Raw genomic sequence first — 16043 nt, forward strand, 5'->3', positions numbered from 1 at the left:
TTTATTTTTGTCATATTACATTGATCAGATCTTCGAGAGCAATGTTGAATAATATAATTGACATCAGCAAACTTTGCTTAATTTCAATAGGATAGTGATAGTGTTTAAAATTAAATACGCTTTTTTATTGTCTTTAGCTTGATATGCTTTATTATGTTATAAGGAAGTATCCCTCAGCATCTAATTTATTTAGAATTTCATCAGAAGCACATGGTACATTTTATTAAATGTCTTTTTTTGGCATCTGTTGAGATGATCCAGGGCATTTTTTTGGTTCTTCTATTCATGAGATAAATTATTGTATTTTAAAATGTTATTTAAAAAGAGGTGTGGTGTAAGTACATATCTTGAAGATAATGCTCAGTTTCCCATTTTAAATGTTAAGCTCATCCAAAAACATTCTTACAGAAACACTTGGAAAAATGTTTGACCAAAAATCTGTGTATCCAATGGCCAGTCAAGCTGACACATTAAATTAACCATGTTGGTGTCACAGATGCTGTAGTAAACCTGACCAAGCCACCATTCTGTGAACACATGATACTCATTTCTGAACTTTCAATCTTGTTTTTCCCCCAAACTTGGGTCACTTTCCCCTTTTCATCCACCAAGCACTGCTTATTCTTCTCACTTGCTCCGGTGTAGCCACTAATTGATCTCCTTTTTATTTCCTTTGTCTTTAGTTATATATTTTGGGTATTTCATGGATGTGTGTTTTTGTTTCTTTAACTCAATGGATGGTTTTCTAGGGATAGTAAGTATGCTTTTTATTTTAGCTCTTTCCTCTTTAAGTGGTAAATATTGAATATATAGATAGTAGCCTTTATTTATTCAACAACAATATGTATTTAATGTGAGACACTGAAGTAGACCCTGGCAATATAAACATGAGTAACACAGAAATAATTTTCTGGTAGTAGGAAACACATGATAAGTGGTTACAATACAATGTAGTACTATAGTAGAGGGCTGGAAAAGTACTTGGAACCCAGATGAAATGATCATCTTTTTTTTTTTTTTTTTTTTTTTTTTTGAGAGAGAGAAAGAGAATGTGTGAGTGGGGGAGATGGACAGAGAGAGAGACAGAATCCTAAGCAGTCTCCATGCTCAGTGGGAAGCCTGATGTGGGCCTCGATCCCATGACCCTGGGATCGTGACCTGAGCGGAAATCAAGAATCAGACGCTCAACCGACTGAGCCACCCAGGCGCCCTGATAATCATTATCTTTATCAGGTGGACTCACAGAAGATTTTATCAAAGGAGTCACATTTTTATCTAGTCAAAAATGAGTAACTAGGTACATTCACAGCTGCAGGTTGAGGGAAACATTTTAGGCAGAATGAATGGAATACAAAAGTGCAGAATTACGGATGAGAAGAATATGTTTAAGAAATGTGAGAAGGTCTGTGTAACTTAGTATAAGGCTTATGAGTGGGGGAAAAGAGGCATACAAGAGGCATACTAGAGCATAAAACACTTTGTATGCCGTTTGTCTCCATAGGCAATAGTAACCAGCAGAAGTCTTCAAGGGAAGGAGTGATATATTATTTTTTTAATGTTTATTTTTTGAGAGAGAGAAAGAGAGGAAGCAGGCTCTGCACTGACAACAGAGAGCTCCATGTGGGGCTCTAACTCATGAACCATGAGATCATGACCTGAGCCAAAGTCAGATGCTTAACTGACTGAATTACCCAGGTGCTCCCATATTTTTAATTTTTGAAGGTTAATTCTGGGAATAGTATGGATCGTGGCCTTAAGTAGGAAGAGAAAGTAGGAGATGGAATAATTAAGAAGATCATTTTAACAATTTAGTTGAGAGATATTGTGGGCTTGAATTAGGTAGTGAGGAGAAAGAATGGAACCTGAATTTTTGAGTAGGTATGTTTAAGGTCAGAAATCAGATATTGTTATGGTTTGGGGGAGGAGAAATTGGAGCAGAGGAGAGGTTAAAGGAAAATGAATATGTAGAAGGTATGAGGGAAAGGGAAAAGCTCATTGCAACTTTGAAGATTCCAGACTAGAAGATAGAGTGAATGTTGATGGATTAAAATCATAATTTGGTCAGAATCCGATATGTTAGGAAAGTTGTGGAGTTGAGTGTTGTATGTGTTGCATTTGAGATGCCTGAGGAGCCACTAGAAATGCAGATTCAGAGAATGGAGAAGAGACCCAAGCTAAGGGGAGGCACATGGTCCTCAATATAGCATGAAGCCAGGTGAGAAGAGGCGATGATCTAGGGAGAGTATGTCAAGTTAAAAGGTGGCCTGAGAGCATTGTATACCTGACCTTGTACATATTTGATTGACTGATTAATTGTATTAATAATGGGCCATGTATGAAGCAAAAGAAATGGGGACATTTCACTGAGAAATCTACAAGATTCTGTGCAGGTTCTCATAAGTAAACTGTCATGTATCAAAACAGGTTACTTAAATGGAGTCCGTCCTCTATGTAGAGCTGCATGACTGAACAAGTAAGCTAACCAATATTTGATCCTCAGTTCTCATCTGTAGATAACCCAACCCTGTATGGTCTTGCTGTGTTCACTCTTGCTTCACTACAAGGAATGCTCTTTATAGTAGCCACAGAGGTTTTTTTTAATTTTTATTATTTTTTTGTCAACTACAGGTGGTATTAACCTCTGTATAAGATCTCACCTCTTTCCTTGGCCCCTGCCAACCTCTCTTACTCATCTCTTATATCTGCTCTCTTAACTCATTGGGCCCTGGTGGAGGGATCCTTCTTTTCCTCTGGCCTTAGGTCCTGTGTACCTGGTGAGTACATAATCAATATGAAATGAATGAATGACTCTGCCTTCTAGGTTTCTTGTGAGAAGTAAATGTAAAAAAATTGTGTGAAGAGCCTGTTAATGTGCCTGGTTTGCAATAAATGCGACTTTGGATCATTTTTTTTCTTTTGTTATCCACCTATAGTTCTGATGTTTGTCTATATTTTTCTATTCCAGTATACCTTTCCAACTCTTCCCATCCAGCCAACTTACTGTCTTTGGTTTTTGCAGCCCCAGTGTCCATGTGTCCATGTGTGTTGACATCTCTCTTCAGTTGACACTTGATATGATTTCATCCAATACCCTGGACTTTTTCATACATGTCCTCTCCTGGGCAACCCCATTTGTTATTGTACTTGAATAGTTGTATATAGATTCCTGGTCTGAAGGACACTGAGCATATAATGGCCTTCCTGCATGAAATTCTCAGAATGGAAATCCTCTGGGGACTGGTCCCAAGACTACCAAGAGATTCTTAGAACTCATAAAGCACTGTCTTGATCACATCATTATTTTGTGAATTTGGAATCAACAGTTCATAAATGGTAGCCAATACTTATTGAACACTAACTCTGGGCCAGAGTCCTATGTACTTTACATACATCACCTCACTTTGTGAATTTGGTTTTATTAGTGTTTCTGTGTTACACGTACTAACTCGCCTAAGGTCATGCGTTTAGTGACTTGAAAGTCAGGACTTCGGCCCAGGTGGTCTAATTTCAGATTCCTGCACTCAACTATGCTTTTGTATTCTATAGTGCCCCCGTAACAGTTTCGGGGTCATAGAGTTAATGTCTATTCTTGAGTGTTTGATTTTAAATTTAAAATAATATGCAGTTACAGATTTTTCTTTTTAATTTGAATTCCAACGTTTCTTTCCTGCCATGTACCCTACCATTTCAAGTCTCATTTCACTTATGGCGACTACTGTTAACAACATTTTTAGAATTTTTTTTTCTGTATTGTAAGACTTTTCTTCTTAACCTCTTAGTGTGATTCTCCTCTGAGCTTATGTCTTCTGAAAAGTCAGCTTCTCATGGTTAGTTGGTGAAATTAACTGATGGTTGAAAGACTGCCTATCACTTGAGTTGACCCTTAGAGAAAGATGTTGCACCTCTGTCCCAGGCAAGCTTCTAAAATTAATTAAATTCTTACTTGATTGGAACCCACTTAGTTTCCGAAGGAGACCTATGACGACTCCAGCCTGATGAATTCTTCCAGTTCCCAGGATTGAAGCTGTTACTTGACAATCCACATATGACTGTATCACTTTGATGTTCAGAAAAAAAATGAACAACAGGCCATCCTGGCTAAGGAAATGGGGTTTGATGCTCTTTCCAGTGCCAGAATCAAATGTTTTCTGAACAATGTGAAGAGATTTGTTTCTCGGCCCTTATCTTTTCTCTACTTGTCTATTCATGAAGAACTATAATTTTTAATCAGGAGCCCAAAAATACCGCTATGGAAGTGGCCATGCTTTTCAGCACGCAGCAGAACATTTTCCTAAAAAGTGAGGTCACCAGAAGCATTGAGCAGAGAAATCCCAGATGGCACTAATATTTGATTTCATTTTTAGCACGCTCATATTCAGCAGACGGATTGGAAAGCTGACCTCTCTGACACTTCTGCATCACTGCTTGCTACTCCAATTGCCTTTGCGAATGTTTTTTCATAAGGCTTCTCCTGGTACCTCGGAGATTGATGCCTGGTCTCCCGCCTGTGTTATGCTTCATTACACCAAGCCTCTGTGTGGTGGAGAGTTGCTGTATTCTATAAAAGGGGAAATCCTAGCTCATCAGTATCTCAAACTTTTCCTACACTCTCTCAAATTGCTTGTAACATCTTGGAGAGCACAGTCTTAGCTTTCCGGTGTACCTCTGATTTGTATCTGCTTTTTAACTTGTCCATTTCTAATTTTTCTGTTTTCTTCTGTGACATAAATTATGAATAATATAAAAAACACCTCTAGGAGTGACCAAGTTTGACTTTTTCCAACAGTCTAATTATATTAAGGTGAATATTGTTGAATTCCTCCTTGTACTGTTGCTTTGGGGCAGAAAGAACAGACCTAGGCTGGAGTGTCTGACTCTGCTGTTTCCTTTATTTTAGTGTTAGCCTCAGTTTCCTTGTTTGTAAATTAGTGATGTTATGAGCGCTGAGTAGTTAGGGTTGGTGTAATGAACATCGTGTGGTTGTCACAGTGTTGGCACAGAGTCACTTTTGTTATTTTTTTATGTTACCTCAGTTATGGTAGTTTGTGGTATGCTTAATGTATTTTTTGTATATGCACAAAATAGAAGTAAAATATAAAACATAATAATTTTGTTTATTTTTTATTTGGATTGCATGGGAAGTGAATTGTTAAGGAGGAAGTTTTTAAACATCGGACTCATGTTTTGTTTCAAGAAGTTTTATAAAACTACTCTATTCACTTTTCTAGATCATTACACCATCCACTTACCTAGAGATGGCCTCTGTGGGAATGAGGCACCCTTTTCTCTTCCCTCCCGCCCCCTCCATCTAGTTAATATTTCAGTGACGTGGCTAGCGAATCTGTCATGCAGCATGAACATCCAGCATGTTTTTTTGTGTTTTTCCTCGCAGGATGACCCGTGTGGCCATTCTGTAAAGTTCAGTTCTGAGGAGGAGTAGTTTGCTTAAATCCTTACGTGTTGCTGCTTTGCACACAACCAGATTTTGGTGCATATTTTAATGCAAAGCCTACTTTTGGCTTAGAAAACATTGCGTATTTAATAGCTTTTTTGCTTGAATCAGATCTCTACCCAACGTAATGCTGATGAATCTCGGTTTTAGATGACTGCTATTTTGTTGTGAAACTTTCTTGAAGAAGTTCCTTCTTTTCCTTTTTATAGATCGAACATAAGGCCAGACTACGCAGACTCCAATTTCCATGAGTTCAAGATGCACACCTTCAGTCGGGTTACATCCTGCAAAGTCTGCCAGATGCTCCTGAGGTAGGCTTGCCCAGTCCTGTTTCTCAGTTTAAAGGAGCTGGTGTAATTGCTCAGTGTCTCTGACTTTTCTAATGTACCAGCCAAAATGTTCTCAAGTGGGGAAATTGCCTTAACAGTTTCGAGTCAGTAGATCTTTCCTCAGCCTTGAACCTAGAAACTCCCTTCCAAGCCCCAGGAGGCCCCGTCCCTCGGCTAAGAAGACTTCACAGAGTATCATGTTCCCTCAGTTTCTTTCTCGTGCTTGTGCTTTCCTGTAGGCAGAACTTAGCACCTTTTAACATATCACCCTCTAATTTTATCTTTCAGAGGAACATTTTATCAAGGCTATTTATGTTTTAAATGTGGCGCGAGAGCACACAAAGAATGTTTGGGAAGAGTAGACAATTGTGGCAGAGTTAATTCTGCTGGTAAGTCATGTTTATTGTTGTCATTCTGTTCTTAATTAGGACATAAACCTTGATAAACATAATTAAGGCCTAATTTACTCTTAATATGTGTTTATTGTGACATACCTGCTTTTGAAACTATCATTTATACGGACAATTAGAAAAAATTGCTTGAAATTCCTGTGACTTCTATACATACCTGGGGGGCAGAGGCCTGCAAGGGGGCCTTGGCAGGTTTCGTGTCACCCATTTCATTCAGCCCAGCCCCTGAATCTCAGTACTGCTGTACAGATAAAGCCAAAGCACACAAGTGGAATAAAAAAACCAAAAAATTATTTTTCATTTGTCTTTAGTCCTTAAATTTCTCCCTTGTTCTCTTAAATATTCAGCTCAGAAATGCTAATGATGCCAGAAGTAAACATCATACACACTAATTCATGAATTAATGAATTGAATACATTGTCATTTTGCAGCATTCAACAAAGAGCATATATCCTTTGGATTTCATGTAAATATTTTCCCCTTGGTTTTTAAAAATAATGCTCCATGATTCTTACATGAGCCAGTTGCTAAGGCTGTTGGCAATTATGCATTCAATAGCCTTTTGCCTCTCCCTGCTCCTCTTGGGCTCTCTTCCTTCTCTTTCTTTTCTGGCCTCTTTATTCTTTCTCTTTCTTCTTCTTTCTCTTTGTCCTTTTCCCCTGAGTTTCTCTTGTGTTTTATCAATAAGACCTTTCAAAATCAGTAAAACTTTTTGAACAGAAGAAAGGGATCTTTAACAGCTTGAGTTCAAAAGGTAGCCATGTCAACCTTTGATTTTCCCAAAGGAAAAGGTGGACATTGAATTATTTTGGATAATATGAAGAAGAGTGAAACAGAGAATAATAGCTCATTTCAGAGCTGAGTTCAGAAAATGGGCAGTTGTAGAAAAGGTGTGAATTCCATTAGAGACTAAGATCACAGCACATTCTTCTCACTTTGCTCCTTCGGTGGATGGTTTTTAAGGTTCCCGTGAGCCATGAGCTCTCTGTGCTAGGCATGGGCAGCCGTGAGAAGGATCCCAAAGTTAGGTGAGCACCTGCACTGTGCCTGTCTGGTTAGGGCCCTCTGCTGGGTCCTTCCTGCACGTACCTGTTCAATCCTCAGAACAGCTCCTCCCATTTTCTGATGGGGATCAGAGTGTTCATGCAATGTGCTCAAAGTCTGCTAAGACAAAGAGACAAGATTAGTACCCACTAATTTTTCTGAAGGTCAGGAACAGTTTACAGAGTTGTAAAATATAACGGAAGTGTTATATATTATTATTGTTATTCTTTAATTGACCATCTGATACAACTTATCACTTAAATTTTTGTTGTTCTGTCCTTATTTGTCCCCTCCTTTAATCTCTTTGAGGACAGTTAACATATTATGTGTGCATGGTAGGCTAATGTGTTTTTGTAAACCCCCCAGCCCTGTCTTAGGAGTTTCAGTCTGTGAGGAATATAAAATGATCTCATAGTTGGCATGGTTCTTGCATTCTACTAGAAGAGTATAAGACAGTAGTTGAGAGTCAAGCAGAAATGGTTGAAAATCTCGCTCTGCCTTTTGTTACCTACATGAGCTTGGGAATTTTACGTAAACATTCTGAGATTTTGTTTATGCTTCTGTAAAATGGAAATTAGAGGATTCTCGTGAAGATCAAATGGAATAATGTTGATGTTATTAACACAGTGCTGGGCACAATAAAAACTCAGTGTTTAATCCATGGTGCTGTGATGAGAAGTCAGGTTTTTGTTTGTTTGTTTGTTTGTTTTGAAAGGGATGGCCTTAATCTGTATTTTTGCTGCTGTTTTTATGATGTGAAGAAAATGTGGATAGAAGAAATAGCGAGCACCAAACTTTGAAGTGATATAAATAAGTGATGCTAAAGGACTTCAAATTTTCAACTTTTACTAAAAAAAAAAAAAAAAGTCAATAGGAAATAGTTGGGAACTCCTGGTCAGGCAGATACAAGAGTGGTGCATTCCCCGTTTGTTCCTCTGTCACAGTTGCAGCATCCTCTGCCCTTCACTGAGTAGCTCTGGACCGGGAGACTGTGTGTGATAGCAATAAGCCCATGAGCTCTGGAGTCTTGGTCTGGTTTGAATCCCACTCCAGAGCTTACCACCTGGGTGACTTACTTAACCTTCGTAAGTCTTTGTTTCTTCCCTCCTAAGGTAGGGATAATTACACCTAGCCTTTAAAAGCCTTTTTTTGGGGTGCCTGGGTGGCTCGGTCAGTTAAGCGTCCGACTTCAGCTCAGGTCATGATCTCGTGGTCCGTGAGTTCAAGCCCCGCGTCAGGCTCTGTGTTGACAGCTCAGACCCTGGAGCCTATTTCAGATTCTGTGTCTCCCTCTTTCTCTGACCCTCCCCTGTTCATGCTCTGTCTCTCTCTGTCTCAAAAATAAATAAATGTTAAAAAAAATAATTTTTTTTTAAATAAATACAAAGTCCCAGGTACAGGTACTGTTTTATCACTGCTGTCAACTCATTTAGACCTATACAGATCCTTTAAAGTTGGCATTGCTGCTGTTCTTACATAGGAGAAACTGAGGCATAGAGAAATAAGTATCTTGCCTTAGTTGCTTAACCAACAGAGTGAAGAAAGTCCAAGCAGTCCAGCTCCTGAGTTTGTTCTTTACCCCTGAGTTATGCTCCCAGTCATGTGAATTAGTGGTGAGGATATATGCCAAATGTGATAGATGCACAGTGCCTAACCCTTGTAAACCACCAGAGTAAAATCATGTGCTTGGTTTTTGTCTAAGAGAGATTTTCCAATTTTTTAATTTTTTTTTTTTTTTTTAGCAAAAACACTTCTGAATTTAGTTAAATTAGTAACTACCAAATATGTTTAGGTTTCAGTGCTTTGAAGTGCTGTGAGAAATTCAGGCATCCCCAGGACCATGCCTGCCCTTTCCCCATGGGTTGTCTCAGAGCTGGAAGATTTAGACACCTTCAGTTCCAGGATCTCTTATTTTAAGATGAGGAAACTGAGTCATAAAAGTATGAAAACAAGGTAACTAAGAATAAGGCTGTTCATGCCCTGCAGATTATAGATAATGGTTATTTACAGCCATATCATTGATTAAAGGTAGCATCATCCTCTAAACTCTTTTATAGAATTCATCGTACTCAAAAGCAGGAAAAAAATTTTAAGCCTCTGTCTGAATTTACTTCTTGGAGTTTTAAACATTATTCTCTTGGTCTCTTGGTTTTCTGCCTTGCATTCAAAGTTGTCCTGCATTTTCCTGTTTTATGCAACTGTGTCTTATTCTCTCTTTCTATCCTTTCCTGCTCAAGATTTCTAAGAGACTGATGGCATTGAATGCTCCTAGTCTGTTAATTAGTGGTGTGAGATATTAAGAACCTGCCCAGGAGGCTGCCCTGTTTTGCCTCTAGATTAGCATTCGTGGGTAGCCCTATGACTAAAGGGCCATGCTTATCCTGAGTGAAGAGGAATCTGATACAGCTGTCAGCAGTCCTCCCCCTCACTCCCAAAGAGACGCCCTCTAAAAGTTGGAAGTTATGACATCCTGTTCTCGAACCCACCCCTTCCTGCACTGTAGTAGGTAGTAACTGCACACAGAGTGTGAGTTTGAGCTTGGTGAGTGTGGTAAAATAGGTAGAATTTTGAGGACATGGGCAAGCTAGAATGTATGGGTGTTTCCCAGCTAGCAGAGAATCAACATTGGCTTAGGTTTTGCACAGAGTACGCTAGTTCAAAAGTATAGTTTTCGATGATGGGTATGACATTGGGGGAAATGTGGATGTAGGGGAGGAGGGCAGGAGGGAGAACAAGATGTATCAAGGGCTGGAGAGCTAGTTTACTTGAATGGGGCTTTTTCTGGAGAAGAGCATTTCAGGAGAACTTGGGGGAGTGGGGTCAGCTAAATTTAAACAGCTAAATTTAAAGCAAGTCAATGGTATTGATTTAAAGCAAACGCAAATGCTTAGATAATCCAGGTTCCCACATAAAATTTTATCTTAGGTGATTTGAGATTGACCTCAACTTTACAGAGCTTTATAATTCTATTGCTTAATGTAGTCTAACTATATTCTTAGGAGACAAAGAGAGTCTGATAGGCTCAGTATGAGTCAGGAGGCTACTTGTAGCTCAGAAAGCTGTGCCCAGTAGGAATAGTTAGATTAGAAACATTGGGTAGTTGGGGTAGAAGGCAGTTCCAGAAAGTGGATCATGCCATTTTCTCTCAACGTTGGTCCAGGCAGAGAAGGGGGACTAGTTGTACAAAATGACATGGTAGCCCAGGAGTTGATGAAGGTTAGAGAATCTTCTGTTCTACTTGTAATTGCCAAATACACTGGTCATCACAATCTAGGCCTTACCTAACTTGAGTTTTCCCTATTATTCAGTACTCTTAACCATTCCCCTTGACACTTTCCTTCATATCCTACCACATCCCCATGCTGTCCTTTAGCTATCTGATTAATTTCCCTGGCATTAGCTATAACCTACACCCAGGTAGATAAGTCACTAGTTCCACATAAGGCTTTTCTCCTGAACTTTGGATTCAAAATTTCTATCTTCTTCTCCCATCTCCTTTCCCAGGTGTCCTGCAGTGACCTCAAATTTCACATGTCTAAAACCAGCCTCGTTAGTCATTAACAGAGGATTCCTCTGCCTACTCCTTGTCTTAGTTAAAGGTCCAGCATCCATGCACTCACCTGAACCTGGATGTGCGCCTTGATGTGCCCACCTCTCTCATCTTCATTTACTCACCTATTGTTCTTAGCTCTCCTCCTAAGGCTCTCTAGAACCCACTGATAGGGTATTGCTATAGATTAAAAAAAAAATCTCAGTGTCATTTGTTTGGACAACTGCAAAAGTCTCCTAACTCCTTGCTGTCAATCATACTCCTTCTATATGATTTCCAACATGATCTTCATTAAAATCAATTCTGATTGTAAGATTCTACTGCTCCCTATACCTTCCATTCCTTACAGAGTAGTGTCCAAACTTCAGTTAGACTGGAGCTGCTCACTGATAAGAACCATACTTAAGTGATGCCCTTACCTTTGGAAAGCCATGGTAGGTGGATGAGTGAGTGGACAGACAGTGACAAGTGATGAGTGGCTGACAAACAGATGGACAGTGTAATGAGTAGAAGTATAGCACTAGGGTTTCTGGGCTCTGAGGATCACTATAGTGTTGGAACCAGAAACAGGAGGCTGTGGGAGATTGGACAGGTTTTGATTCTGCCCTTGTAAAGACTGGAGCCCAACTCGATGAAGGATAAGTGAAATGAAAACCTTCTCTGAATCCCTGGCTGGTGCTTTAAGAATTGAAGATAGACTTGGTAGGACCTTTGCATTCCTTTCTAGTATTTATGCAAGGAAAGGCTCATGCTCTGTGCATCAATCATCAGGCCTTTGACAGTGGAGCCTAGGTTAGGTTAATAAGTAGCGAGGAACAGAACCATATCACAGAACACCTGAGGACAATAATATCTCAATTTCTAGGGAAGTATACTCCCTGATCCAGTCAATCCCATTTTCAGAATTCTTGCTGGGGTTTTACTATTTCCTCTCCTTGAAATGCACTCCCTTTTCTCCCAACAGTTCCAAGATCTATTCTTCCCTTACTTCCTCTACAAGCCCTTTGCCAGTCATTTAACCTCACCTTAGCCACCCAACAGTAGTGTGAATTAAATTGTTCTCTAATTAGTTTGTATGTAGGTTTTATGTATTTGCTGTTAAGCAACTAAAACACTCCTAAAATACTTCAAATACCATTGGGTTTACTACATAAACATTGATTTTTCACACATGCACTCTTGGCTGTGAGTTCCAAAGCCCTCCAAGGTAGCTCCCTTCTAAGAAATGGCTTGGGGATCCGAGCTGGTTCCATCTTGGGACTTTGCAAATTCAACACATGGCTTCCCAGTAGCTGTTCTTAAAACCTCATAAACTGAAATGAATAACACTTTTTTTCCTTTTAATCACACTGTATTGGTTAAAAACAGTTACATAGCCTCAACTTAATTACATGGGGAGGTAGACAATGTAGTGGAATACATGGACGGTTTGGGCACTTTTCATTTCCTCTAGTAGAGTATGTGTTCATTCCTGTAGGGAATGTATTTCTCATCTTTTGTATTCATCCCTTAGTACCAAGTCCAAAGTCAGGATGCTTAACCTCAAGTTGTTATTCCCTTTTCCCCAAATAGGGATATCTCTGCTCCAATACAATCTTTAATAGTGTTGGATGTAGCTAGACACTAACCAATCAGCATGTGAAATAGCTCTTAGGCATTTCTTTTTGTGGAACTTAAGCCTTATTTGGATGTTGTCTTCCCTGAATTTAGAAACCTTTTATGTTTCTTGCTCTGTCACCCTTAAATTTACCTAGTTTTCATTCATCTTTGAAATAATTACTTGGCAAAAATGCAGTGCATTTCTGAATGAAGTAAGTCATTTATATTAATATTGAACTATGACAGATTATTAACTCAAGTGCATTTGAAATATTTTAAAAAGGTGTTTTTAGTTTTCTGTTTTGTATTTATAAGACAAACTGTGCAACTTAGAAACAAATTTGAAGGCTGGGTGATTAGTTTATGTCTTAACATTTGAGAATTTGCATGGATATGAAGAGCAGGCAATTTCCCTCTCTCATTTTCACTGAACTTGAGTTGATGCCTTCACATTCACCATGGCAACCTCCATGATCAACACGTACATGGCCTCTGAAGTGTGCTGCCAGAACTTTCCAACCTTAATAATGAATAGGTATGGACTCCATTACATGAGACTCTCAACAAGTCTCTGCAGAGCTGATGCAATTCTAGAATGGCATTTCTTTCTCACAGCACACCACCAAGAGGGTCTAATCCAAACTGCGACCTTTTGGGAGCACTTGTGTTTTTCCCCTGCTAAACCCTTCTTACTCTGACTTTGATCAATATAGCTTGCTTTGCAGCCTCTCAGTTTAAACAAAGAAAGTCGCACTGGAAGGCAAATATTGCTGGAGCAGAAACTTCGGTTTAATGCATCTTTTCCTTTAGTGGGAATGCAAGCCTCAGCTGCTCTAATATTTAACCAAAGCAGGTCCCCATTTGCTTCTCTGTTTAATCGTTCTTTTATCTAGGCCACCTCCTGCTCCTGCTGCTGCTATAGCCATTCCTAATTGGAAGGAAGTTGCCTTGGTACCCTAATGGTTTAAACCTGCAGGATTGTTACCTAGAACCTCCACCCCAAAAGGCATCTGAAATGCCTTTTTTATTAATAATAGTGCAGTATTTTATCATAAGAGGTAAGCTCTTAGAACATAGTTTTATTTCAGCCTTGTGCCACTAGGCATTTTATCAGATTGCTTTTACATGAACTGAGACTTGGTCATTGATTTCATTACCAAAAAATGACTTTGGTTCTACTTCATATGACTTAAAGCCTTTCCCATAAATTAGCCCTCTTTTTTTAATTTACCAAGAAAATTTTATTCTCATGGTTGGTTATTATTCCTTCCACTTAACTATTTGGGTGAGTTTAGTGACATACTAATGATTATTAAAGTAAACTGGAAAATATCATGTGGTCTGTTAGAGCTCTTGAAAAGACTTGAAATCAAAATCTCTTTCCAAGTATTTAAACTTTTTCTTCCTAATATTGCTATAGATCTGAGTGGTGAACTTAACATTTGTTTAACTTCAAAATTTTATCAGTTCAACTGTCTTTTAGTTTTAATGTTTGACAAAAATAGCATGTTAGCCATGATGACAAGGCGCCTTCAAAAGCTATTCTGGTTATTACTTTTCTGTGGCCTCTTTTGAGACCAACCGTCTTACTGGACATTGATTTGTTTAGTCTTAACAAATAGAACTTCAGATAAGAGAGCAAATTGTGTAATATTGTATGCTTTGAGAGCCACTTGTATTGGAAAAACAAATATAATAGGACTGAATTTTTTGTTTAAACAAATGAATTGTAGTAAGTGAATCTAAAGCCTCGGTGGAAAACAATTCTTTTACACAAATATGCACATTGAACCCTGTGCTGGCATTGAAGATGGAGTTCTGCAAAGCCTCCAAGCACCTCAGTAACACCCCTTCTCTGAATTACATTAAACCAGTCGGGACTTGATGAAAGAATGCAAGGTATAAACCCCTTGAGGGCCTGTGAGTCACCATCTAGAAAGGCTCTTGAAAGGGTAAGAACATTTTATAGTTTGATCAATAGCAGTCTGAGAATAGGCTGCGGGGTAAAGACAAGTTGAGGATTAAAAACTTTGGGAAACTTGAAGAATTGAATTACACTCCTAAGGAAGTTCCCAGGAGAAAAAAGAGAGGACAGAAAGAAAGACTTTTTCATCAGATCTCAAGCAGCAACCTTTCTGTTTGGTCAGAATTCAGCTAAAATAGATTTGATGGTCATCAGACCTTATTGTCTTGATCTTGATGCAGAACTGTGACACACAAAGTGTTTTTTAGGGACCCAAGTACCTGCCATAGTAGTTTTGGGTACATATCAAGAGGAGATTGAAGATGTGTTGGAGACTTCAAAATTAAAGCAACCTTTCCATAGAATATTTCATTGAAAGATGCCCTTATTCTATTTTTCTAGCCAGAATGAGCCTTTACTTTGAAAATGTATGAAGCAATTTTGGCAGTTGGGTCTTTCTCTCTCATCACTGTTATTTTAGTATAAGTTAACAAGCTGTTGCATTAGTATGGTTATCAGAATTTAGATTTTGTTTATAAAGGAGGCAAATAGTTCAATGCTGTGGCCACTAGGGTAAGTACAAAAGTAATGAGATAAGCATTGCTGAACTTAAAACAGGTTCTAAGAATTATTTCAAGACCTTTGGGTTTTGCACTATTCTTAGAAGATTTACAGAAACCTACTATGACACAGAAGTAAATAAAAGCTGAGACTTTTAAGAGCCACTCTGCTAGACTCAGTGTGAGCAGATCAAAGTGTGAACTTCTCCATACCAACTCTATGGAGGAAGTGGGCCTCTTTCCTGGGTGACAGGGTATAGAGGGTAGATATGGTAGCCATGAGGACAGGAAGTGGTGGCAAGGAAAAGGTAAGCCCTAAATAAGAACTCAGGTCCTTAGAGTTGGAGTTACATCCAGCACAAAGCCTCTTTTCCATTTTTCCTACTTGGATTATAATAAAGAGGCTTTGTGTAGAGCAGTTCTTAGTACATTTAATCAGAATTACGAGGAAAGCTGATGAGACATCAAAGAGAGAAAGCAGGAGCCAACAGGAAGTGCGTAAATGAAAGAGGGAGATTGGGTAAGGTGGTCAGCCCAGTCTGGATTGCTTCTGGCTTTGTACCAGTCACCTGTGTGCCTTGCTGCGACCTCTCACTCTCTTGAGTCCTGTAATAGGTGCTTACTCATGCAGGGAGCTGGCCACATTGAACTTACACACTACATAACAAAATATGAAGAGCCTGTCAGTGAGAGTCTTCTATTCCTAGATCTTAGTTTCTGGGTAAAGAGGCACAAGTGTCTGCATAGTTAGATGACCACCTTAGATGCCATCTTTTCCCCTTTCTGAGGAGCAGCCAGATGACCCTTGTGGACCATAGTGTCTCGCTTACTGTCACATCAGCGATCATAGGTTTTATACAAAAATAGAATACATTTAAAACATGCTGTAAAAGACCTACTCACAAGGACATAAAAATACTTATATGCAAATAGTCAGAAAAAAAAAACAGTAATTTTGAATTGAAGTTAAGTTGCATATTCACTTATGAACACTGAACCCAAAAGATCTGAGGTTTTTCCATTTTGGAGGACATCTGGAAATAGCCAGCCTTTCTCAGTCTCCTTAGATGGAAAACTTAAACTCCTCTCCCATTTGGTGCTTCTTGCAGTTTATGATTCTCAGTTCAGGCTCTTTC

The 16043-nt window shown here is 38.9% G+C and overlaps 1 protein-coding gene across 1 annotated transcript in view; it reads left to right on the forward strand.

The window, feature by feature from the left end:
* Positions 1 to 16043, forward strand: part of VAV3 (vav guanine nucleotide exchange factor 3) — a 358407-nt gene that overhangs the window by 228872 nt on the left and 113492 nt on the right. The window contains exons 16-17 of the mRNA XM_053891674.1: positions 5662 to 5763; positions 6070 to 6170. Coding sequence (XP_053747649.1) covers positions 5662 to 5763; positions 6070 to 6170 — 203 coding nt within the window. The remainder of the gene's footprint in view (positions 1 to 5661; positions 5764 to 6069; positions 6171 to 16043) is intronic.

Source organism: Panthera pardus, unplaced genomic scaffold, assembly GCF_024362965.1.
Source record: "Panthera pardus isolate Hobbes unplaced genomic scaffold, ASM2436296v1 HiC_scaffold_11, whole genome shotgun sequence".
NCBI lineage: Eukaryota > Metazoa > Chordata > Mammalia > Carnivora > Felidae > Panthera > Panthera pardus.